This window comes from Daucus carota, chromosome 9, assembly GCF_001625215.2.
Source record: "Daucus carota subsp. sativus chromosome 9, DH1 v3.0, whole genome shotgun sequence".
NCBI lineage: Eukaryota > Viridiplantae > Streptophyta > Magnoliopsida > Apiales > Apiaceae > Daucus > Daucus carota.
The window spans coordinates 27,810,665-27,838,404 of NC_030389.2; the positions used below are offsets into that span (position 1 = coordinate 27,810,665).

Sequence of the window (27,740 nt, forward strand, 5' to 3'; positions counted from 1 at the left end):
CTTGCAGGTTCAATGTTAAATATTGCACTCTACGGAATTTTAGAGGTAGCAGATGGAAAAGGACATAAGTGTACAAATCATTTTAGCATCGGAGTATACGAGTTTTATCTTGTAATTTCTTTGTAAAGGATGTATATTTGCTTTGTAGGGTACTCTTTTTCCCCCTTGAGTTTTTTTCCCATAGGGTTTTTACTTTTGCGGGGTTTTAACGAGGCCCAATTGGTGGGTTTTCTTTTCGGACATTAAAGGTCATATCGTCTAAGCGTCCGGGAGTACTAGCTTACTTTTCGGTTAGATGGTATACTTTTGTGGATGAAAGAAACTCTGTTCCGTCGGATATTGTATCTTTGATATTTAGTATCAATGGAAATTTATTTTCCTTTTCAAAAAAAAATAAAAAATACATCGAATGCTAGTTCATAATAGTTCGTAAAATTCATCATTATAGAGCATTTCTTTCGTATAAAAAAACCTGCAAGAAAGATGAAAAATTAAAAATTGATATGACTAATGGAGAGACATGAATAATAATATTACGATTTTTGTTCTCTAGAATATGTTAACAAAAATAACTTAGCTAAAGTTAATTAGGGTAACTAAATCATCCGATTTGATAAATTGTATTACTCAATATAAATATTAAATGCAAGAAGATATTATAACTTTGAATTTCAACATTGTCCTTGTATTTATGGTATACTATTTAGAAATCTTTAAATTACAACGATTCAATGGTGATTAGATGAGTTCTTTGCTTTTCTCAACTATATAAGTTATCCCAAGTTTTTAATATATATATATATATATATATATATATATATATATATATATATATATATATATATATATTTTGCAATAATTTTCTTGCAAAATTTATATAATTTTTTAAATTATTTAACAAAATATTGGTCATGCGAACATATATTTTATAAGACAATACATTTTATAATATTTCTTACGGAGAAGATACATGGTCTCTACGGACTCCGCTCAAATATGGTCTCGGCAGAATTTAATTTATATATATGAAAACACAAAAAATCTAAAAAGATACACTAAAATAGTAAATATATACAACTAAACTGATTATATATCCTCAAGAAGAATTAGATTCAACCACTCTAGTACGTCGCCGCCAAGCAGTCATATTTAAACTCATGACATTTGTGAGATTTAAGAACTCCATATTCGTATTCCGCACATGAGCTCATGTGCGTTTCATATTTATCTTTTGCAATATTATTTTTTAAATATTTTTCATTTATAAAATATATAAAGATATAAGTTAAAGTTGAATGTTTGAAAAAATAAATTAAAAATAGATTATAATTTGAAATTAAGAGTTATAGTTAAAGAAATGTGTTATGTAATAAAGTTATCGGCATTTTTTTTTTGACTAAAAGTTATCGGCACTTATATTTAAGTAGAAGTATATATTATTTTAATAAGATATATATAATTAATTATATTTTACTTTTTTAGTATTCATCTTCGTCGTCTACTTGAAGTATAAAAATTCATTTATATTCTACTATTTAAACTTAAACTCTTATCTTTCTTATGCACAAACCCATAATTTTCTAAAAAATAAATTATAAATTTTTTCAGAATCGGTATTTATATGATTTACATGAATAATATAAAATCTAAAATAATAGCAAGAAAAGATGTATCATATCCTCTTAGTCACAGGTTCGACTTGAGGAGGATTTGTAATTATGCCTCCTGGACCAGAGCCTGTCGCTTAAGTGCGGTTTACCTTGGTTCACGTGATTTGCAGGCTATTACGTGAGCTCGTGGGTTTACCCAGTGCGCACCCAAAAGATAGCGGCTACGGGTTTCTACGTTAAATAAAAAAAAATGTATCACAGGGGTGTTTGGAATCGGGTTTTTTGAAATCCATAATATTTGGTTTAGAAAAAATTTTGAAATTCATAACTAAGACTCCCAAAACACGAGTTTTTGATATCTTATGAAAATGAACTTAGTTCTCATATTTTTATCTTTATTCACGTAATTAAATATAAACAATAATATAAAATTAAATTAATAATAAATGTATATAATAATAATTTTATCAATAATTTTATTAATTCGAAAATATAATTTATGTTCTTTTTAAAATTAAATATATTATTGATTCCTAAATTTCTGGATTATTATACGATGATTTTTGAACTAAACACCATCTTACATCAATTTCTATTTTAGGAGGAAAACTCCCATATGACCAAAATTATAGTTACCAACTTGCCAGATATATTTAGAGTTGCCATGATTTGGACTCCCTTTGGACCAAACAAGAACCCCTTGTGACTGAATGTAATACAACAGACATACACTTCCAGATAAACACCGTCTCTCCCTCTCTCAAAAATCTCTCTCGCCCAAAAAAGCAATATAGATTAGGTGAAAAAGGAGGGAACCCCCTACACAACTTCACCTAATCAGAAACACCCATTAATATCATTCTTTAGATCTTGCTTTTATTTCCTATCTAATCTGTGTTCAAGGAGGAAGGCTTGAATTGGGTCTCATCTGTTTGCTTTTGAATGCACATAGTTAGGTGCTTTTAGTGTGTGTAATTGTCTGCTCCCATGGCTTCTGTGGAGCGGCCTCGAATCGGTTCTTCTAATACGGTAATTCTTATGATTTTCTTGTTTTTTTTGGGTATTAAAAGGATGAATGTGTTGTGTTGATTTTAGTTGATTAAAGTTAACTAGGCTGAATTAAGTTTTGATCTTTTGGGAATTTGTGATTAATTTGGAGTGTCGGAACAGGCTCTTTAGTTGGATGTATTGGTTTAGTTTGTGCTTGACTGATGTTTTATATATGGACTGTGTGAAAAAGTTGTGGTTTTTATTAGTTATTAAGTCCATGAAAACATTGCATTGTCCGGGTACAAGCCGATGATGTTTCCTTTAGGGGGTCATGTATTGACAAGTCATTCTTTATATTGTTACGAAGAAGATGTGTCAGGATTGGAAATTCGACACACACCACTATTATTGCTAGATTTTACATCTTTATAAATTTTTATGCGAATCAGTATCCTTTGGTTCTGTTTATGATTTAAGCAATTAATTCTTTTTTCCCCGACACTCGCCCATCCACATCCAGATATTGACTGTGTTCATATTGATAAGATAAATTAACTTAAGGGGCTACAGTAATAAGGATTTGGCTCTCAATTTATGTGAACTGTATCTATTGACTGTATAGATGTTGCATCCTTTTTCTCTGTTAATCAACAAATACACGATCTGTATAAATCTACTACACTGAGAATGCAATACTTCTTCTTGACGGATGCGTTGTATATGGCTATTTTTCTATATAGGTTTTCAAGAGTGGGCCACTGTTCATATCATCAAAAGGTATCAGTTTCAAGCTTTTTTAATTATTTTTGATTTAAATGCTTACATATGTGTAAAGCAGTGTTGTTTAAGGCGTAATATCTTAAAAAAGCGCAAGACCTAATTTTGAAGCGCGACTCGTGAAGCTCCATTAAGCGAGCGCTTTTTTGTCAAAAAAATAGGACCATAGATTTAAAAAAAAAAAATTACTTATTAGATTCTTAACTTTCAAATAGAGCATAGCATGTCTAATATAACAAACTAATCAAAAATAAAGCGTCAATCAACAATGTTCAACAATTTAAAAGCTTCGGAGTCATTTAGTTTGATTTTCGATCTTTCTAATTCTCGTTCTTCCTCTTCCTCTTCTTCTATTAAAATTGAAGAAGACCTGCGTGTTGCATTTTGAGGCAATAAAGAGGTTCCTCAACACCAGAAGCAATACACACATCATTCCGATCAAGGCCTTCATCTTCATGGAGATGCACCAAACTTGAGCGATTATTAGTGCTGACGCGCTATTTTGTTGATTTCACTTTTCAAAATTACATTAAGTCACTAATATTTGAATCGCAAATCTTGCACCTAATCACAAAGCGCCATTAATTGCGCAAATAAGCGTGCCTTTAATAACACCGGTGTAAAGTACAACATACTAAATGCATTTGACTCTTTGTTGCAATAAACGGGTAAAACCCTTGAATAATGTATTTATCTATATGTTTTATATGTGGGGTTAGGAGTTTATTAAGTAGTTTATTTATAATAAACCCAATTGTTACGGGCCTTAATCTATTAGGTTATTATTAGGATGTTCTATTCCTACATAAGCATTGTAACTAAGACTGAGCATTCGATTGGTTCGGTCAAAAACTGAACTGAACCGAAAAAACTGAAAACCGAAAATCAAAAATTTTGAAACTGAACTGAATTTCTGATGTAAACCGAACCAGACCAAACCGAAAAATATCGGTTAATTTGGTTTGGTTAAGATTTAAACCCAGATTTTGAAAATCCTATGTATGTATATATAAAGATTTTGATTGAGTTTGTATATCTATTAGTCCATAATTAAAGAACAAATTAACAGATTCTTAGAAAGATTAGAATCATAATTGAGCATGTTTTCATGACAAACATAGTCTTGAAAAAATGAATTAATTAGTCATACTATAAGCACATCTCTTTAATAGAGTAGATGAAGAAGAGTATTTGCTTGGTTCAAACTTACCCAGTAGAGAGGAAAAGAAACATTGAGTATCCAGATGGAAGAGACAGAGAGATGTGGTAGAGAAGAGTGGCAGTAGGTTAATACCTTAACACTGTATATGTCATAAACAATATAAAGTTACCTTAGTGATAATGATGATGGGTTGAACAACCAACGTACACATTTAACTATTAAGTGTATGAATTCTGTATATGTATAACATGTATTATATAATAAAAAGTTCAGTTTATTCGGTTTAACCGAATTTAATATTTTGAACATCGAACCAAAAATTATTTCGGTCCCAACCAAAATAACCGAAATAACTAAAATATAAAACTGAACCGAACTGAAATTACACGGTTCGGTTCGTTTTTCCGGTTTTGCTCACCCCTAATTGTAACCCCCCACATCATAAATAGACTTGATTAATAGAATGATTTTGATATCAATATTATTTTGGGTCTCTTTGGGGTTGCGATCCATTAGCTTAGTCTTTCTTTTGCAATCGGGATTTCCTGGGGCAGTGGGTTTTCTGGGGGTTAATCCAGCAAAGGTTATCTTTTAATTTTTCTGTTTGTATAATCGTTCTTTCTACATTATGTCCTACATCACCTAGTCACTTTGATATTCAAATAAGTTTCTACTTGTGTAGTTACAATATCTGGGTACACTATTTCTTTTTCACATTCAATTTTGGTTAGCTTTATTTAACTAATCATACTTTGAGAATGCGTAAAAGGCTATAGCGATTTAATTTTCATTTGTCGCCTTTTGGTTGGTACTTCCATGTAAAACATAAATATGAACTTTCTGGAATTATTTCTGCAATCGGGATGAAATATAAACTTTTCATCCTTGTGGTTGGATTATCGGGAAAAAAAAACTATGTGATTTGTGGTGCACTAATAGAAAAGTTTTCTATAGTGTGCTATATAAACTTCAAGCCCTTTGGTAGTCAACAAAGTACATGTCCACTACAATTTTATACACAATTTTCTGTTGAACGATATCGTTCAAAAATCTTCTTCTTGCAATCATATAAACCTTTGAAAATCTGCTCTGTTTGCAGGTCTAGGTTGGAAATCATGGAAGAAACGTTGGTTTATCCTCACGCGCACCTCTTTGGTCTTTTTCAAAAACGAACCTGTCAGTATAGTCTTCAATTTAGACTAAATTTTAGTATCTGAGTGCTTTGTTATTATGTTACTTCTGTTATATATTTTTCCTCAATGTTATTAAGTAGACCTGTTCATTTTTTTCCTGAACACAAACTATATATTGGTGAGGGTATGTGTACTTAAGTAATGAAATGGTGCTATAATCCTCTCTCTTTTTAGGTTGTTTAGACATTTTCTGTGAACTATATTGTTGATTAATGAACTGGCTGATACCAATGCGTTTATGTATTAATTGTTTCTAGACATCGTTATAGTGATCCTTGGGGTAAACGCGTGTGAAACGCAAGTACTTGTCTTCAACATTAAATGATCCCCTAAATTTTGTGTTGTGTTACTTGTGCCACAACCATTGGCCCTCTAAGTTTATTCATGAATGTGAATTGAACAATGATTCATGGATCATAATATGCATAAAATACTGATCAGTACATATATTCACCTTGTAGTCACACTGGATGATGATGATTTATAGCCATTAACATATTCGTTTCTGCTTACTGGTCCTTATTCATTATATTTGGTCTTTGTAATTAGAGCTCGCTTCCCCAAAGAGGAGGTGAAGTAAATTTGACGTTGGGAGGAATTGACTTGAATAATTCAGGGAGGTATGGATAACAAATTTTCCAGCTAAATTGGTGCAGCTAGTAATTTAGTGATAAGTTAAGTAGTGTTTTTTCTTGTGGCTAATATATGTGCCTATATTCAGTGTTGTTGTTAGAGAAGATAAAAAGCTTCTAACTGTCCTGTTTCCTGATGGGCGCGATGGACGAGCATTTACTCTTAAGGTGTTTGTTTATCTTATATCATTCTTTCAGCATGATTTATTTTATCTCATCATATTTTCACAAGTCCTATGCTTGGAAGGAGGGGGTGTTAATTCTTTTTACAACTCTTCTTTTGGTTGCATGTATTGTTCATATCAGGCGTCTTCCATTACTTAGTCTTGTTTTCTGTTGATTTTTCTTTTTCCTCAAGCTTAGAATTTTCTTTTCAGGCAGAGTCATCTGAAGAGTTGTATGAGTGGAAGGCTGCCCTGGAACTTGCTCTTGCACAAGCCCCAAGTGCAGCCCTGTCGATGGGACATAATGGGATTTATCGAAATGACTCTAATGATACAGTGGAAGGTTCATTCAATCAATGTTAGTACATTTTTTTGGTGTCTGTCCTTTTAATTCAACTTTCCATTTCCTTTCCTAGTATTATTATGCTATCCGTGCCATACTTCGTTAGCCCAGGACATGTTTGTAATTTCTTGTGAATATATCGATTAGGGAGAGAAAAGCGTCCTGTTAAGTCTTTAGTTGTTGGAAGACCTATTTTGCTGGCATTAGAAGATATAGATGGAGGGCCGTCCTTCCTAGAGAAAGCTCTACAATTTCTCGAGAAGTATGGTATGTAATACGACCTGCTCAAATGAATATATCTATTATTTTTGTCTTTTTGCTAATTTTGATATGAAGTTTTTATTTTATTTTATTGTGACTGAAAATTTGTAGTATGCTTGTCCTGACCTTATTTTTTGCACAATCTCTTAGTCCTATTTGAAATTTAGGTCTTATTATATCTTTAATGTTAACATCTATTACCAGTTATAAGATTGTAATTTTTGCATCGCTGCAAGCATAGGTACTTGCTCATAGCTGGTCAATCTTTTTGTTTTATACTTATGTTTCATGTGAAGTTCTACATTAAAAGATTATATATATTTTTCATGCACAATGAGTAGCCTCTAATGATGTTTTATTGCATTCTGCAACAGGAACTAAAGTAGAAGGAATTTTGCGACAATCAGCAGATGTTGAGGAAGTGGATCACAGAGTTCAAGAATATGAACAAGGTAAGGATTCTTTCTTTTCTTGTCTAGCATTTTAATTTGACATAAAAAAGTCATATATGGCAGGCATCATTTTCTTCAAGTATCAGTTTTACACCTCGATCACTATAAAGTTAAGTATTTACCCTTTGACTAAGTTTTTAATTCGAAAACATATATTTTTTTACTTCATACTGAATTCGTTATTCACTTCCTTATAACCCAGTAGTCTTTCTGTCAACTTTTACATTTTTATATAAACCATAGCTCATTTTATATTTAATTATATGTGCTCATATACTTTTGTGTCAGGGATAAGTAAGTTTATAAAATTATCAAAGCTACCTAACTGATGTCCATGTAATTTTCTTTGGTCATAGGCCCCCCTTTCTTCCTCTCTCTAATTCATTTTATGTTTTGTTTTGCATATGCATATGATGTCTCTGTCATCGTAATCTAGGTTCATATTCTTGTTTATATATATAAGTCGGTATTAAAATGTGACAAGTAGAACATTACTATTTTTGTTGCTTATTGTAAAACATTATTTATTGGTTGTAGTAATTGTGAATTTACTTCTAATTATAATACAAGACTGTAAACTGAAGCTTGCAGTTTTGTTTTTAGGAAAGAGTGATTTTGGTGAAGAGGAGGATGCACATGTTATTGGTGACTGTGTTAAGGTACTAGTTTGTATCTATTCGAATAGATCTAACACATATTTATTTTAGTAATTTTTGATATTTCACTGATGGTGATAAGTCCAATGACAGCCCACAATACATCGAAATGGAGTAAAACTGTAAACATGGGGTTAAACTTATCATCCTATAAGTTATGGTGACTTGATAGCCATACATTTTTGATAATAGGAAACGATCTACTATTTTTTAAAGCTTTACTTCATTTTCCTTTAATACTGGGATGTTAATAGTGTGTAATTCATTTTTTTTTTTTGTAAATGAGCTAAATATACTATAATTAACCTTCAAGTAAATTTCATTGGCAGCATGTTCTTCGTGAATTACCTTCATCTCCCGTTCCTGCTTCTTGCTGCAACGCTTTGTTGGAAGCTTATAGTAAGTGATAGACCACTTCTCTTCTTTAAAGATTGTGTATTCGGTTTTGAGCTAGGGAAAGGCTACAACAATGCTATAAATTGCAAAGTTGCTTTTGTGTTTTTTCTGTCTACGTGGAGTTCTTAAACTGCTGAAATTTTGATGCTTCTACAATTATGATGTACCAGTGTCACAAAGAGAGCATAGCACGGGCTTGTACATTAACAAAATATAACTAAATTAAATAAAACTATATGTGAAAAAAAAATTAATAGAATAACTCATGGTTGTCATGTCGGTCGACTAGTCGCGACTAGTCGACTAAACGGTGAATGGATGTCGACTCAACTTTTCGACTAGCTGAATGTTGATATTTCGGCCGACTAGTCGACTAAGCGGTCGACTAGTTGAGCTGCTAAATTTCCTGCTTTGGTTTTCTCTGATTATATTTTCTGCTCTGTTTTTCTGCAATCTGCACAATAAGTTCTGCATAACTCTGTATATATTATTTCTGCGCATATTTGTTGCTTACTTGCTGCACTACCACATCACATCACAGTATCACACAATTGTTATATATCAGTTGTTACATATTTTACTTTGTTTTATTGTTATTTGTTAACTCTTTTCGCTTTCCATCATTCTCTTTAAGTTTTCGATTCTTAATTCCTCAAAATCTGAAATAAAACATTGTGGAAGGTGTTAGAACTTAAAAATCTAATTTACATGATATATATATGTGTGTGTGTGTGTGTGTGTGTGTGTCTATATATATATATATTATTCTTAATTTATAATAATATTTTTTTTGTCGACTAGTCTACGACTTGTCAACGATTAGTCGACTAGTTGATTAGACGGAGGTCCATCGACTCCCCTCGACTCATCGACGTGACAACCATGGAATAACTATCCACTATATAGTATTCCAAGGATAAATTACATAATATAAAAAACCTTTTAAACACACAATAAATTTATGTAATACAAAAATGTTGAACATTTTTTAGCTAAACCATATCTCTAATTCATGTATGACCGTCTGATATATGTGCTGTTTGATTTATGTCAATAGAACTCCCATCAATCAGACTACAATGTTATATTTGCGAACTGTAAAGTGTATTTTCTGAAGGAACAAACAGATACAAAGACATGTATTTCACTACTACTGTATTTCATGTACTAACAGTACTTTCTCCGCATATGGTACAACCAAACAGATTAAAGGTTTAATTGGCCTCAGATCCTCTACTGAATGCCTTTAACTAACGTTGAATCATATACCAATACAAAATCTCTGGCTTCTAAAGATTTAAAACAGTCAATCTAGCGTGCAGGATTAAAAGCAGGGTGATGATTCTAGCAGTGCAAACATATGGAAGATGACCAAATCTTCTTCCTGACCCAGAATTGGAGCTTGACTATTCCCAAGACAACTGCAACAGGAGCCCATTTCCGGATCAAGGCTTGTCGATTCAAATCCTTTGCTTTATCAGCATAGATGCGAGACTCTGATGTCAACTGGCTGGACTTTTGATCATTAAAAAGAGGGAGAGCACACAAAAGCATTTAAAACAAACATAGCATGAAAAATTTGAAATTAAAAATTATACACACTAAATATTATATAACACATTACAAAAATTTAAAATTTACATAATATAGAACACAAAAAATATAAAGTATAAAAACATTATAGAATACATAGTATATTAAGTTTCAGAAGAGAGTATAAAAAAATTACAGAGCACACAGAGAAAACTCATATGAAACACAAACAATTGATAAACTAAAAAACTTACCGCACGAAAAAATAATGAAACACAAAACAAAATTAAATTTTCGTAACATAGAACCTAAAAAATACAATATACAAAAATAAGACATAATATAAAAAATTATTGAGCACAAAAAAGAAAGAATAGCAAATTGCAGAACACAAACAAAAAATTAAAATTTGTATAACATAGAGGAACAAATAATACAATCACCAAAATTATAATATACAGCACATAAGATAAAAAAGATAAGATGCAAAAATAGAAAATAATAAATTATAAAACCTTGAAGAAATATTAAACATATTGACAAAATACCCACCTGCAACAAAAAGAAAAAGAAGTTGTGAGAACAAATTAAATAATCACTTGGGTAAGCGCTAAGCACGAAAATGTGGAATTTGTTTTAAATTATACACATGATATCAGTACATTTATCTTATAATCCGCCAATTCTTTAAGGAACTTTTTGTTGTATATGTGTTTGTACCTCCTCAACTTCTTTGTTTACTTTGATCTTTACAAAACTTGTCTTGTACAGAATTCCCTTTTTTGTTTTTCTGTTGTTACCTTTGTACATACTAATTTTTGCAACTACAAGTATTCTTCAGAAATCAGAATCTATTTTTCTCTCCTGAATCCTGATACATTTTTGTTTATCTGTTAAAGTACTTGGCTGAACTGTATGTTTTATTAAATGAACATTGAATGCTTTGGAACCTAAATGTTAAATTAATCTTAATCATTGATCTTGTCTTTTCGATTATTTGATCAGAGATTGACAGAAAAGAGGCTCGATTGAATGCAATGCGTTCAGCTATATTGGAGACATTTCCTGAACCAAACAGGAGGTTATTACAAAGGTTCTCTCTCTATCGATTTGTTTTCTGATTTCCAATTTGATAGCCAGAAACTGTTTGGAAGTTGCACCAATTTTTTATTATTTTTGTTTGTGTCAGATACATGGAAAAGCTTATATATATAAACTAAAATGAAAACACTGAATGACGAAATAAATTGATAGCTGAATGTCATATATATATATATATATATATATATATATATATATATATATATATATATATATATATATATATATGAAAATACCTAAATGTCCATATTTTATAGTATAACCCTGCCATGAACTGAATAAATTAAGACATCTGATCAGATTTGTTTTGTTTTTCTTTATCATCTAAATGTTAACAAGCTCTTTAAAAATGGAACTTTATTTTGTGTATGTAGTATGCAATTGACTTCAAAATCTGTTAATTGGTAGTAAAGGAAAAACTATACATGTTGGGAAATGTATCCATGTTTATAAAGTTTAGTAAATAAAGCATGGTCTTGTAATAATTATACAAGATACGCTTGATATTATCTACAAATAAATAAAATTAAGTTGAAGTAGTACATTAAATATGATAACATTAGTGTTTAAGCTTACGAATTCTAGAAAATTTGATATCCTGGTGGTTTGCTGAAAAGAGATGCTGGCGCAATACACATTTAGTTGTTTTATTTTTATTGTCTGCCATATTAGCCCAGCATTTGAAGTTACTAAACACTTTTATAGGCTGGGCTAGTCAATCCTGTTTAGCTTTTAAGGGGTCGTTTGGTTCGTGGGTTTCTGGAATCAGGTATGGGGTTTGTCCATTCCAAACCCATACCTGGTGTTTGGTTGAAAAAAACAAAATCTGAAACCCATACCTTAAACCCCCAAGGTATGGGTTTTTGATACCCAAGTGGGGAGGTGGGTATGAGATGGAGGTATGAGCTATATTCATTTTTTATTTTTTTTGTCTTTCTTAAAGTAATAAAATATTAATGTTTGATACAAAATTAAATCAATGATGCAAAAATATATGACAATAATAATTTTATTAATATTTTTAATTAATATATATATTAATAACTTATTTTTTATAAAAATTGTATATATTGATTCCAGCACTCAACCAAACACATGATATCAGATATGATACCTCAAACCCATACCAGCTTAACCCGATTCTTCATTCCAACCCGATACCACTTTTCGAACCAAACGACCCCTAAAGGGTTTAGCAATGTGACCAAAGTTGTATTTTGTTATTTAGTAGCCACAGATGTGACTATCGATTTTGAGTTGCAGGAGTTTGCTTTATTTGTTTAATCATTAAAGTGAAAGTTGGAGGTCCTCATTATTAATTGTGTAATGTTGTGTAAATATCCAATGGGTCAGTGTTAGAATGCTCCCACTGCCCCAACAGACCTGTGGCCTGAACATGTGTAGCAGAGTCCGATCTCTTGCAACTTTACAAGTTCACTAACATAAAAGCATAGTCATCAAGGCGCTAGGCGACGAATATCTGAATTAGGCAGTCAACTGTATATATTAACTATTTTTTATATTGTATATTTTAATTTCACTTATTTTTTCACTACAGAGTTTCTTAGAGTGGGTAGCATTTATGTACTATAGGTTTGAATTACTATACTCATTACAGTCTCAGAATTTTTAAAAAAAATCTATTGAATGTGATCAAATAAACTATTCTAAAATTTGTAAGATTGTTAATAAATGAATCGAAATATGTCTGCATCAAATTTAATACATATTAATACTCAAATAAAATTGTGTCTACATTATATAAGATATAATTTTTATTTAATAAATCAAAATGCGTCTACATAAAATGTGATATATATGCTTGAATATGGTTGAATAATGCTAGTGGACACCGAGGCCTCCAGGCAGTTTGTTACCGCGTTGGTTTGCATTTGATGCATTGGCAATTATGCATAAAAGCCGCCTCAATCTATTTTGCCAGCTTCCTTCCCAACATACAAAAAAGAATTTATCTTTCAATTTTGACTTGCAGAATCTTAAAGATGATGCACACAGTTTCAATGCACTCTTCTATAAATCGAATGACTCCGTCTGCTGTTGCTGCCTGTATGGCTCCATTACTTCTAAGACCTCTTTTAGCCGGCGAGTGTGAATTGGAGGATGATTTTGATATGAATGGAGACAGTTCTGCTCAGCTTCTTGCTGCTGCTAATGCTGCTAACAATGCTCAGGCCATCATAACGACACTTCTGGAGGAGTATGAAAACATTTTTGATGTGAGTTCTCTTTTTCTGATTCTTGATTTAAAACAATGGTATATGAATGAACTTTTTTTTCTTCTATTGTATGATAAAGAAACTTGCCATATTGTACGTCATGGTGAAAATTAGGCCATTAGTGAGAGGTGGATTAGCAGGATGTTTCTTATCTTTTTTCTTATTGTGCATGTTATCTTGTTTTCTGATTGTCCCTCTATCCCCATTTACCTAAAACAAGATTTGGTAAGAATCTTAATATGGAGATTGGGCATAGGACTTAAATAGGACTTGAGATATCGATTGTTCTACTATTTGAGGTCATTTTGGTAATAAGTCACCATTTGTTACTTTGCTATTATGCCTCTCCCAACCCTAAAAGAAACCTAGATAATTAAGGGGCTCCAAAGCCCACAAATAACCCATGTGGACAGTACCTAATATGTGGCAGTGAGGTCCAGAATATGGATACCCTTACATGAGGAATGTTTTTCTTACATATGAAGGTAGATATTTATCATAAAAGTTAAAATCTTTTCTCTGATCTATGTTATGTGGTTTGGGGTAGGGGTGTCCGACAAGGTGCAGATCCAAATGTCAGATTCCTAATTTTTATTAGGAAACTTGGATATGGGTCCGAAAATGAACACGGGTTAGGGGACTCAGCTTGTAAATTTAACATACAAAACGATATGTATTATACATGTTAAATGTTCATTTTTATACATGTTGAAATTTTCCAACTTTTAACCTGGAAGGAGGTTGTTGGCCTATATGAAGTTGCTAAATTTTCTTCCCTAAATAGAATTGTATCCATGTAAAGATTGACCTCAAATATTATTTGTTTTTGACAACGGTGTGTAACTAAGCAAGAGTGAAGATTATATAAATACAATAAAGGCAGTGATAGGTTTCTTTCTTATCGAAATGCCCAACGAGGTCCTACATTAAAAGAATTGCTTCCTTCCAAAAGATTATGCTTAAAGCATCAAGAATTGATAAAAAGCTTATATGAAGTTACGGCAAGTCAGACGGTAGTAGCCCTTTTAGATAATATATTAGAATTGATTACCCTGTGGCGTCAATATGGCTCCCTTTGCCTTTATATATTTTTTGGGTAGTTTTTAAGTTATAAAGAGATGATGGTGGAACGCAATTGAAGAATTCTTATATATGTTATCAGTTAATATAAATACATTTAGTTTATAAAAAGAAGTGTGTTTATCTATGTATATTGTGTTATCCTAGCATATTATCATTAAGTAGTTTATAAATGAATATACCCAATTGTTAACAAGCCATAGTCCTTTAGGTTTTCTATTCCCCTATAGCAAGTATTGTAATCCTGACATATTATTTTGAACTTGGTAATGATAATTTAAAACAATATTCAATTGAGGCACCGCCCGAGATATTTCTGTGAGTCCTGGAAATGTATCTTCTTGGGTTGTGATCCATAGTATTTTTGCAGTTAATTTATCCGGTTATATCTTTATGGTGTCCTGTTATATATATATATATATATAGAGTCATACTCCAATAGAAACCTCCTTATTCTAGAAACTAAAAACCAAGCTGAAATATCGCTAAATCCTAAAGCAAATACCACTAAATTCTTAAACAACCCCATATCCACCTCCATCTTCACCAACCCCACCTCCACATCCGCCACTGCCACCACCTCTGTCGTCACCTCCTCCATAACCACCACTACCTCTATGCCGCCCGCCCCCTCCATCTCCACCTCCACCTCCATTATTTCTCTAACAACACAATCTCCACTCCATCTTCACGAACCCAATCTTGGTCGCTGCTTCAACCTCCTTCAGCCCCGTTCATACTTCTTTCTCCACCTCAGCTCAACTTCAAAACGCGGCGGAGCCACCACTATTCCGGCAACGCTCCAACCCCCTACTTCAAGCCGCCCACACCTTCGCTACAATCATCCTTCCTCCATCTCCACCTTCACCTCCACCATCTCCACCACCGTCACCACCATCTGAATCGAAAACGTGAACAGATCTGGAGATTTGAGCAGTTTTTGGAACATATAAGGAGATTCTGGGCGGTTTCTGCAAGTTTTCACTAAGTCTTGCAACACAGATCACTAAATCTTAAAGAGAATATCACTAAATTATACTGAGAATATCATTAACTTGTATTGGTTTGTAGTTTTTATTTTAAGAGTGGTTTCTATTTGATCATGAGCCTATATATATATATATATATATATATATATATATATATATATAGAGGCTCATGATCAAATACAAACCAATCTTAAAATAAAAACTAAAAACCATTATTCAAGCTCTTTAAATTACTAAAGGCACTCACCTACACTAATTTAACCCAGCATAGCCACCCCTCCCCCAAATCTGCCCAGATCTTTCCCCTCATTCCACGTCGCCACTATTTTACCCACATGTCTCTCACCAACCCCATTTTTTCTGTCTCTTCAAACTCCGCACATCCGCCATCACTATTCGCTACATCGCTGCTCCTGTCTTCACCATCACCATTATCACCTTTGCCCAACCTCTCCCACCATCACCATCTTCATCTTTTCTTCGCCATCACCATCTTCATCCTTTCTCTGCCATCACTAATTTTTTTCTTTTCCCGTCATGACTATCTCTCTCATCTATGTTCCCCTTCCTAGATCTTTTTCGAACAATCTTTCTCTCAAGAATGATTAGAGCTCAGTCATGAATTTTAACGTTGTTAAAATTCTGATAAAACTGTTAATATATTTATAAAAATCGATGATTTCCTCTGTACAAATTAGTGATATTCGCTTTAGAAAATAGTGATATACGTTGTAAAATTTAGTGATATTTGGTTTGGAAAATAGTGATTTGTGTTACAAAAATTAGTGATTCCTTATAATAAGTTAGTGATTTGTATCTAGTGTTATTGATGATTGGAGATAGCTCGGATATATTAATAAACTAATTGTAATGTGAGATGAATGGAAAGTGACGATGTACAGGATGTCGTCGCATATTGAAGATGAAGAAGATGAACTACAGTGCGTGTTTTGTTTTGTGTGTATAGAATGTGTATATTAGACTGTAATTGGAAAAGGTGGGCGGCTGTTAAAATATTAGTGGGCTGGGCTATAATTTGTTTGGGTTGGGCTGCAGTTTGTAGTTTGTAGAATAAGATGGTTTGTAGTGGAACAAGTCTCTCTCTCTCTCTCTCTCTCTATATATATATATATATATATATATATATATATATATATATATATATATTCATCTTCTCCTAAATCTGTCCTGCATCGAAACTTGAGAGATATCTATATATCAATTAGTTTTACAATATATAATATTGCAAGTCATTTAGATAAATTGTCTTGTTTATGCTTATAATTTCTGTTTAAGAACCGTGTATTATCCAACAATATGGTAGTTAAAACCAAATATCCATTCTAATATGTTAGGTTATCTTTCTGAATATCTGATATTAGATTATAAAAATGTAATCACCAAGCTGAACTGAAATCTATATGTAGACACAACTAATCACTAATGAAGAGTGGAGCAAAGCAAGGATTGGTTACCTTGATTTAACCGGATGAGTTTTGGCTTAGCTTCGATTAGTCAAGATGGTGAACAAAATTTGTCTATTTATTAACTGAAATAAAAATAAAATTTAAGGGTGAAAAAATATCAAAACTTTAATTTACGCTATAGCACTCTGCACGAGTTGTATAAATAGGTCAAATTAACAGCAGTCGAATGACAACCCTTGCATTGTACATGGACAATTGGAGATTTTCAAGGACACTACTTTATACATGTTCATCAAGCACCTATCCAGGGGTCGATATCCAGATCCACAGATAACCAGTTCTGTTTATGGGAGGCTTTATAAGCCTAATACAGAATGTTATAGTGTATAGGGTAGACTAAAAACACATCCATTTTCTAATAGAGGAAGAAAGACATCCATTCTTTAATAAGTAAGAAATGGAGTCAAAGTGCGCTGTACAAAGAGAGTGCTGCAGGCCATATATTCTTCTCACCCGGAAAGTAACTTATTATTAAAAGCAGTAACTAATAGTTGTTTATAGTACAGCTTTACTACATTGTCGAAGTATATTTCTTGGACATATATTCTTTTTCAATATTGTTATTATAGTAAAAACACTTTAATGTTTAATTGCCTTGCTTCCATCTTCTCTAATTCTACTTGCTTTTTTCCGTTTTCAGAATGATGCTATGCATAGATGTTCTATTTCTGCCGATTCTCTGACTGAAAACAGTGTGAGTGATGATTCAACTGACGATGGAACCTTGGACATTAAGAAAAATGGTTACCATGATGCAGAACATGAAGTTGATCAAGAGACTGATGGTGATCAGGATCGTGTACTTAGTGGAAAGTTGAGTGAAACAAGTGGCTATGGTGGTAGTGATCTTTATGATTATAAGGTTCTGTCTTCTTCTCACCTATGTATTCATATGACACACCCTCATTGTCACTTGCACTGTAAATTTTGACATGCAAACATGGACCCTATGTTGTGTTTTTGTGAGGAACTTAGTTTTATAGTTCAAATATTTAAATGTTTCGGCGTTTTCTTGTTTAGGAGTGCAGAATTTGGAGATTACAAGTAGTAAAATAGTGAAATAATAAAGCTAGATTGATAGAGAGAGAACGGAGCAGAGTAAGTATAGAGATCATATAGGGAGATAGCAGAAGTTTAGGGAGGTAGAAAATATAGAGGGGGGGGGGGGGGGGGGTAGAAATCTGTCTAGAGATGGACAGTTTGGAGAGAGAGAGAGAGGTTGTTTTTCAAATATTAGACATAACATCCAAATTGCAACTGATCGTTCTATATATAGCCTCCTGAATTGACCACTACTGGTCTCTTATATCGTTCATCTTACGTGCTTGTCTTGTCTCACAAACTTCTGTATGTCATTTGTTTGTGAGGCCACCTTGAGATCCTGATAAGTGAGTTTGATGTAACATAATTTATTTGGGGATTTTATGCGGTGTGAATGGATCATAAGAACATCAATAGAAGCTACTGAATGAATTTCTTCTTGCGGAGGATGTCCTTATTTGTGCTGGCATATAGCTTGTTATTGTAAACTTTGATAAAAATTCAGATGTATTAACAGTCAAGCTAGTAGGGACTTAGACATTACCTAGTGACATTTGGAGGTCGTAAGGACTTCCGCGCACAACTTGTAGGACACGTCAAGTGAGGAGCCTCCTCAGCAGTTCCAAAAAGAGAAAACTTTTTCTCATTTTCTTGTTTGCTTTTCTGTTAGTACATGCCTTTTAGATTTACAAGCTCCTCCCACTGTAACCTGTGATTAATTTTTTTGTTTCACATTGCAAGACATCCTAGGCTAGCCCAGATCACGACAAAGTAAATCTGTTACTCCTTTTCTGTTAAGCTTAAATAACATATAGCTTCTAGTTTGCACAATAAACTAATAGCCAACTAGAATTAGTGAGTAAAGATATAAAGTATAATCTACATCTTAGAAGTTAGTCATACATAGCAGGTAATTGGTAAGTTTCCATCAGCCACATAATGATGAATTTGTTGAGAGTAGAGCCCTTGCGTGTCTTTATGAGTTGGAAGGAACTTGGAAATTGTAGCTTAATGTTTTAGTGTTTGACCAATCTTGGCAAATATTAGGAGCCGTAATAGTAGAGGTGCGTCTAGCTCAGCTTTGCTCAATGCACAATGGCTTGAAACAGGCCTATCTCTCTTAAAGTGCGGTCCAATTCTGTCTAAGACTTCTTCCCTTTCTTTTTTGCTTCATTCTTTTGTTATATTCTATTCGGATTCTTCCTCGTATCTGCTACCTTTCTTATATGCGTGGGTTGTCAAGTTATATTATGATTATTTATAAGAATAAGTATTAATTTATTTCAAGAATAAGCCCTTTTTTATGTTTTGGTGGTGCTTCTAAAACTGTGATCCTAATGTTCTGCTCTTTTTTTTTTTGTTAATAGAATCAGAGTATATATTTTCAATTATTAGAATTTAAAGTATTACTTCTAAATTTATCTTTATATTTCTTTGTTTGTTCCCCTCTATGTTTAGATTGGTTTTTTCAAGGAGTATTTGCTTCGTCTTGAAAATTAAATCATGCTTATTATGTTTTATTACAATATTACCCATTTGAGTTGCAGTACATACTTCTAATTTTTTTACAACTCTTACGCTTTACAAGGCACGAACCTCATTCATAGGCTCCCGACATTTGTGCCCCACAGTAGGCCTTATATTTAATGACACCTGTCAGGAGTGGAGTAAAGTAGTGTAACTTTACTCTGGAGTTTATAGGGACGTCATAGTCTCGAGACGGTTATAGAGAGCTCCGTCCTGGTAGTGTTTTTCGTTTACCTTGCTATTTTGTGGCTTGTAAGGGTGATTTTGTAGCATATTTCAAGGACTTCCTGGAGTTGATAACAAATTAGATAAAGAAAAGTCAGTCTACAAAGTTTATGATCATTGTGTGCTATTATTGGACGGTGTAGATTATGTCAACCTACCCCTCTGTATCTAGCAACTGCTTGATAGATTGAACTCCTCAAGTCTTAAGCTGATCAGAATATCAGATTATGTACATCTTACTAAAATTTTAGTATTTTGAAAGTTTGTTGTCTTTATATATTTGTTTAACAACAAATTCCAAATTTTTTGTTTATGTTTTGACCTGTCAATAATGTTTGGTAGACTGTGAACTGAGCTATGCTTTGTGGGGTATTGAAGTGACAAAATTATCATAAAGTCTCTTTCTTGTTATGTTCTAATAAAACACGCGTCTTTATGATCAGAAAAAACTATTTGTGGTTTTTGAGAAATGCTTCCAAGTTGAGGAAGCTGGATGAAAATCGATATGCAGGGAGAGCCAGATATCTAGTATCAAGGAAGCAAATCTGGCTTTTGAACTGCAGTTTTAGCGAGGGTTCTGGTTACTGAATAAATTTTTAACTTTTATCCATAACCAGCTTCACCATTTAGGTGAAACCGTTAACCAAATGAATTCTTATGTTGGGCTTTTGTAATTTGTAATCTTCCATATAGCAAAATATTTGTGGTAGAGAGTTGTTAGGAGACGATTGAATTTGGTTCAGAGCCACTCATTTGGTTCTGTTCATGAAAGAATGTCACTGGAGACTTACAACTGCCAATCATGTGTATTTGTGTTTCATAATGAGGATGAAATTTGGTAGACTGATGCTCAGGATGGAATTTCTTAGTGTTTAGTTCTCAATTGTTTTGTATCTGTGTCAATATGGATGTTGCTTTCGACTGTCAGATTATTTTTCCATTAGATTACTTCTACTTACTGAATGTTTTTAGGCTCTTGTTGAAACCAATTTCTGATGTCTAAGTTTACATGGGTTTTCAGGTGTATGGAGCTAATGATTTAGATGTTGGGTCCCCTGCCGATAAATATATTTTGGAAGCAGAGTCCAGTACACATGCAGACTCTCAATCACGTGTAAATTGCCAAGCCAATGAACAACAAGTTTTACAACCTAAGGCAGTTGAGAATGGATTAAGCACTTCTCTTGCATTACCTGGTGTTGACTCTTACCGGTCTATGGGGCAAATTCTATCCTCGATGGATAAAGAGATACCTTTATCAGTCTCCAGAACAGAATCAAGTAATGAAAGGTCAATGGGAAAACCTGCAAGCTCCAATCTCAATGCTAAGCGGTCAACAATTTGGGGAAGAAGTAGTGTAAGTTCTTCATTTTGGTCGTCAGTTGGTTATATATTGGTTATGCATGTCTAGATGCAATATGCAGATGTTTCTTGATAGTTAATTTCTCTTGGAGCTAGTGCACATTCTCTTCTTTAGCAGACACTTAATTTTAATGATATATTTATTACATTAAACATACTAAGGGCATTGATGTTATTATTAGTTGCTGAATGATAGTAATTTGTGGAAATCAAATTATTGGAAGTTGCAGAATCGCAGCATAGTACAAATGCTAGAGGGTGAAACATGAATAAGATATATACTATAGAAAATGAAGCATAAATTAATTATCCAATTCACTGTGAGCTGTGATTATAGAGTCGTACATGGAAATTGTGATTATGTAGGGTTTTTTTTTTTAAATAATTAATGTTCAAGGTTTTAATTTTTTAGTATCTATCTCTGACTGTTACAGTTTCCTTTTTTCATTCATTTTAAGTCGTCAGCAAGCCATATGCTATTTTGCAGCACATTTATATTTCAAAGATTGTTGAGAACACTTCTACTTTCATATTTAACAGACCAGGAAGACACCCTCAATGGAGTCGATTGATTCTTCTGGAGAGGAAGAGTAAGTTCTTATATGTCTCAGGGTATTACAGTTATTATTGTGTATGGGTAGTACTACTGGCTCAATGTTGAGCTGTGTGAGTCACAATTCCAAGTTGTGTTGAAGATCGAACTGACACAATCTTTACTTTTTACCAGTGGCTATTGCGAGTTGCTGTTTATCAGCTATCTTGAGTTGCACTTTATATGAATTGCTATACTAAACTTAATAATGGACACTAGTAGATTGATGTATAATTAATATATAACTTCTCTTTTATTGTGCTGCAAAGACTATTATGTGCTTCTTTAAATTAACTTTGACGGTATGTATGTAGGCTTGCTCTCCAGAGGCTTGAAATTACCAAAAATGATTTGCGGCACCGAATTGCAAAGGAGGTATGAATAAATAAGATAAATACTAAAATTTCATAATATTAGTATGTGCTTTTAAGGCATAATTCAGTATATTAAATTTGTTGTCATGTTCTAGGCTAGGGGAAATGCAATATTGCAGGCTAGCTTGGAGAGAAGGAAACAAGCATTGCATGATCGTCGCATGGCACTTGAGCAAGATGTATTTTTCCAATCTTAGAACTTAGCTAAATCCGTTTTCTATGTCATGGCTGATTACTATCTGTTTTGTATGTTTAGGGATCTTAGTGTTCTCACTTTGGTCCCTGAATATTTTTTTTTTTTTGAGCTTATTGCAATTCGCACCCCTAGACTTTGGCCCAAAAACACTTTAGTATGCAAACTTTAGATAATTGCACTTCGCCACCCACATGTATTTTGTGCGCGGCAATTCCCACCCTTTCCGTCAACCTCCGTTAAATATTTGTGTTTAACGTTAATTAAGGCATGGGTAAAATGGGAAAAACATATTTAAAGGTCTTCTTCCCCATTTTAATGTATATAAACCCTAATTTCATGTTCATTAGCCCTAATTTACTACCACTTTGTTCCATAACCGTTACGAAACCCAAAACATTCTCCATCCCCATCTGAATATACCCTCGAAACATTGGAACAAGGTAGTAATTGGACTATCCGATTGCGGTCAAACTCACTGTACTTAATTGATACTAATGCCTCTACAGAATGCTCCCAATTGGTGCGAGTAGTGCATTTATATTCACAAGCAAAGCATCTTACATGGAAGTGTTTCTGTCGACTTCATAATGTACATACACAAAGTAATGCTACTGCCATGGAACAGTAGAGACTCTTAGTTTTGGGTTTGAATCACCGTTAGTGTTTATAGCTGAGTTGAATCGCTGAGTAGTCTGTGTATAGCACCGAGTCACTTGATTTCTTTGAGTTTCGTTTCGTTTGAGTTTGCTGCAGAGTCGTTTTTTTACTAGTGTTGATTAATGTTCTGAGTTTGTAGATTTGTATTGCGCCGGTGTAGTTTGTTTCGCTCTGCTGGTTTTTCATCTTGTGGTTTCGTCGAGTTCAGCTAAGAGTTGTGTATTCTGCAGATTTGCCTAAGTCAGCTGAATTAACCCACTAATAGTGGGTTTGTTGTTTAATTTTTTTAAATGTCATAATTACCCTCAACTTTTTAACAGAACCGTTAAGTTTTGACGGAAGGGGTGGAAATTGTTGCGCAGCAAATTCCTGTGGGTGGCAAAGTGCAATTATCTAAAGTTTGCATACTAAAGTGTTTTTGGGCCGAAGTCTAGGGGTGCGAATTGCAATAAGCTCTTTTTTTTTTGTTTATTTGCTTGTAGACATTTGCCAGTTTTCCCTGTTGTGGCTAATTATTTCTGTTATATAGGTTTAGGAATCTTCAGTCTCTACACTTGGTCAATTTATATCATCTTTATAATTGCTAATGGGTATCTTCCTTTCTGTTTACTTTAGGAAGCTGTAAATGTTCAGTTGTGTGTATTGGATAGCATTTGGCTAATAGGACTCTTGCTTGTAAATATAAACGTATAAATAAATGAACAAACATATTAAGGATATTCATCATGTCACAAGAGGCACAGTTTGACGAGCTATGTAATATGCAGATTGTGTTTTCGTTTACTGAGCTCCCTGGCTGGTGTCTTATATAACATATGTTAATAAAAAAGTAGGTTCTCATTACGTCCTGGTTCAGAAAACCGATCTTACCTCACCCAGTTTTCAGATGGGCTACATCTTTACCTTTAATGCTATCTTTCATTGCTTGTGAGATTCCTACCTTTTTGACAGTGGTTTACTTTTCATATTGCTACATATTTGTGCTTACAGCTGACCACACCTAAATATGTATATTTTACACATAGATGGGACTTTGAGGGTAATCAAGGCACTGCACCTATTTTACATTCCCTAGGTTTTTTTCCTAAGTATCTTATTTCTCTATCTTTAATATAGTTATTTACGAATATATCTGTGCAAGTATATAGATTCTTTAAAATAGTCAATCATGATACAGTTGAAGAATTTCACTCCTTTTTTCTTTCCCTTTCACTTCACAGCAGTTAAACCAGTTGCATTATATTTCCTTAAGTACCCCTGATTAATGAACAAAAAAGCACTAGTATCGAACTTTCTGTATACCTAACAATAGTAATATGCTGTTGCTTGGAGTTGACATGCTTAAGATTCCAAATCCGGCAGTTATAATGTGAATGTGCAAGATTCAAAAATTTTTACCGCACTGAACTATTATGTCTTGCACTGACTTTAAGCTTATCATGATAGGTTTCAAGACTTCAAGAGCAGTTACAAGCTGAGAGAGATTTGAGGGCTGCACTTGAAGTTGGCTTAAGCATGTCTTCTGGCCAGTATTCAGGATCTTGTAACATGGATTCAAAGGTCTTATAATATTACAGAATCTGGTTCTTTTGTGTTTTTCTGTTATTGGAGGATGTTCTTACAAAATAAATTTAATGTGAAGACAAGGGCTGAACTTGAAGAGATTGCTCTTGCTGAAGCTGATGTTGCTAGATTGAAACAAAAAGTTGCTGAACTTCATTATCAGCTAAATCAGCAACGTCAAAAGCACTATGGTTCCTTGTCTGATGCCTGTGATCGCCACCAGCATGTGCATAATAATCATAGCACTCAACAGTAAGTGTGAAATCTAGAAATTTGTCCCTGCATTGGACTTGTAGAGTTGTGAATATTCTTCTCAAGTTATTTTGCATGTTATCGGACTCGTGATTATTTTTCTGGTATATTGTTTGCAGGAAATATTTCCAGCAAGACTTTGATACATCACTTGCTTTTGTTAATTATGAGAGAAAACAGAGAATCGAGGTAGCTATCATTCTAGTTAATCTATTATTAACTTTTCTACGGAACTCAAAATATGATAGAACCTCTTCAAAATATTATTAGAACCTTAAGATGTGATTGCAGTCTTGGCCACCCTATCTTACTTAAACTGATCCATTGGAAGTAATGGATGACATTGTCCTTTGCCATTATAAGTAATATTATTAGATACATCTTGCTCAATAATTTCAGTGAGATGTGTTCTTGTTTGCTAGTTAACGGATATGTAATTGGAACTTTTTTAATTACATGGGCAAACACAAGAACTGTGGAAACAGTGATGAATTCAGAAAACATATTTAGCCAGTTGATTTTCTAAGGTTCTATTATGGCAAGGCTTCTGAAGGTGCTCTCCTTGGCCAAATTCTCAAAGAGAATATGCAATCGCCGTAAGTGTATGAAATGTTGAAACATTATGAAAACAATTATCAAACCCTAGTATTCCGTCTAAATTACAATGGTGGTTCTGTTAGTATATAACTACTACTAGAGTTAGACATGAGAAAAGATTAAAGACCCTTGATGAGGAGCTCTAAAAATTTTAGGATGCAAAAAATTAACTGAAACTGTTGGTAACTTTAGTTTCATTCCATACAGCACAATAATTGAAAAACTTCAGTGTGATTAGTATGTGTATATACATAAACCATTTGTATATATTGCCACAAACACACTTAAAATTATGGAAAGAAGCCACAAGAATTGATTGGTGTAATTTGCTTATATCTTCAGGAGACTTCATTGGGGAATAGGAATCTAAAAGGAGAAGGATTGACATCCAGTAGCAGTAATAGGCAGCCTGTTCGGAAGCAACTCATGGAATCAGCAAGTTTTAGTGATTCTAAAAGTACTGAATCCTCTTCCATGGAGAATATTGGGGCTTTTAATCCTGCCTCTGTCCCTTCTTCATCAAGGGCAGCACAGGTTAGTCCTGAACAATTGTATCATTGCTCCCTATTTGTTTTTTGTTTTTTTTCTGGTATACATGTTACTCAATATCTGGTGTTCTGCTAAATGCATCCATTGTTATTATATTTCGAGTTTTAGTCAGTTGTACACAAACCTTAAAGGAAAGGTTATTTATGTAAAGCCGTTCAACTACTGTAGAGTTACAAATAGACTCATGAGAACCTTTTTCGCAATTAATTAAAATTGAAAAGACTGGTCACAGTAGTAAGAGTCAATCGGGAAGTATCTTAAAGAACTCTGTCAATTAGCATTTTTGTTGAGTTTGTTGACATGACTTGAGCTGGTGTCCTCATAATTTAATAACATCTATTTATTTCATTTAAGGGTCCTGGTTCCTAACAACTGGTTGTCAGGGTTAGTTTATCTAACACACACTTCCAGGGGCGTCGGATCTATATTTCAAGGGTCCAGATTAAAACTTTTTTTTTTTAAGTATCCGCTATAATTTTCCGCGGAAAGGAAAAGTTCCGATCCGCGGAAAATTATAGCGGATACTTAAGAAAAAAAGTTTCAATCCAGACCCTTGAAATACAGATATGATGGTAATGGAGCTGTGTGTTAGATAAGGCCTCCCAGCCAGTTGTCAGGGACCAAAACCCTTCATTTAATTATATATTTTACTTATAAGTACATTTTACTAAGCATATAACAACCATCCAAGTTATTTATCTAGATTTTTTTTACAAGTAAATTGCATAGAAGTAACCAAAAAAAAGTAAGTACTTTCATTTCACAGAAAATTGAAAACGAACCTGTTTTGGAAGTGGTTACAATGCTTTCAATATTCATAATGGTGGCTGTTATGTACTCCACAGTCAACTCATCATATTTTAATTTCATGTGTTTTGAAGCTGATGGATTATCCTAGGCATCAGTCTGTAGCTTCTTCAACCCTTGTCGAGCTGACATCACGTCTTGACTTCTTCAAGGAACGTCGCTCTCAGCTAATGGAACAACTCCACAGCCTAGATTTAAACAATGGAACAAGATCTCCGCAAGATTTTATGTATAATTCAACACCAAACTGGAATTGATGGTGAAGGACACCCATAAATTATGGCGATCTCTCAACACCTGTACATCCTTCTGCCTCACAGCACATATTCTTTCACCTTGCAAATTTGCAATATTTGGTACTTCCCTGAATATTGTTCTTGTTTGAAATTTGTTGTCAATTTTGCCAAGAGTCTGGCTGTCTCTCAAATGAGATTTTGTTTCTTAATTTAATTTGGTTTGTATTTATGTATTTGTAAAATATTAAGCATTTTAGGTGCCTCCATGTACAAGGAAAAGACTTAGCAGGAACAAAGCTTGGGAAAAGAAATATTTACAGATTGTTTAAGTTCTGTTCTTCACTGTATTTGTGTTATGGCTTCCATGTGTTCCTTCTTCGTTTATGAACTTCTGGAGGAAATATCCAGATGATTGAAGAAGTGTCGGGTAGAGGTGTTCCTTGTGTGAGAAACTTATGGTAAATACGAAAGGGGTGTTGACTAAAGTTTCGCAGTCCAGAATCTTGATTGAACAGGCCGAAAATTCCACCTGTTCCGTGGCGCCTAGACCTCTTGAATGGTGAATGGCTCTCTCTGGAACCTGGACAACGGGCATAACATTTTTCAATCTAAACATTAAAGGGGAACTGTTTTCTTAGAATGAATCATCTCTATAAATTAATATATAAAAAATACAAAGGCAGGGGCGGACCCAACATG

The 27,740-nt window shown here is 33.4% G+C and overlaps 1 protein-coding gene across 1 annotated transcript; it reads left to right on the forward strand.

Annotated features, from left to right (window-relative positions):
* Window positions 1-2,243: 2,243 nt before the first annotated feature.
* On the forward strand, window positions 2,244-27,383 carry LOC108202882 (rho GTPase-activating protein 7). The gene is made up of 22 exons (XM_017371480.2): window positions 2,244-2,639; window positions 3,341-3,377; window positions 5,639-5,715; window positions 6,282-6,352; window positions 6,454-6,532; window positions 6,742-6,886; window positions 7,019-7,138; window positions 7,507-7,584; window positions 8,188-8,243; window positions 8,570-8,639; window positions 11,175-11,262; window positions 13,264-13,507; window positions 17,704-17,925; window positions 20,878-21,213; window positions 21,759-21,808; window positions 22,125-22,185; window positions 22,280-22,363; window positions 24,484-24,597; window positions 24,680-24,852; window positions 24,972-25,041; window positions 25,792-25,983; window positions 26,880-27,383. The coding sequence occupies exons 1-22, from the start codon at window positions 2,598-2,600 to the stop codon at window positions 27,060-27,062; spliced, it is 2,592 nt and encodes an 863-aa protein (XP_017226969.1). The 5' UTR covers window positions 2,244-2,597; the 3' UTR covers window positions 27,063-27,383.
* The last annotated feature ends 357 nt before the right edge of the window (window positions 27,384-27,740 follow it).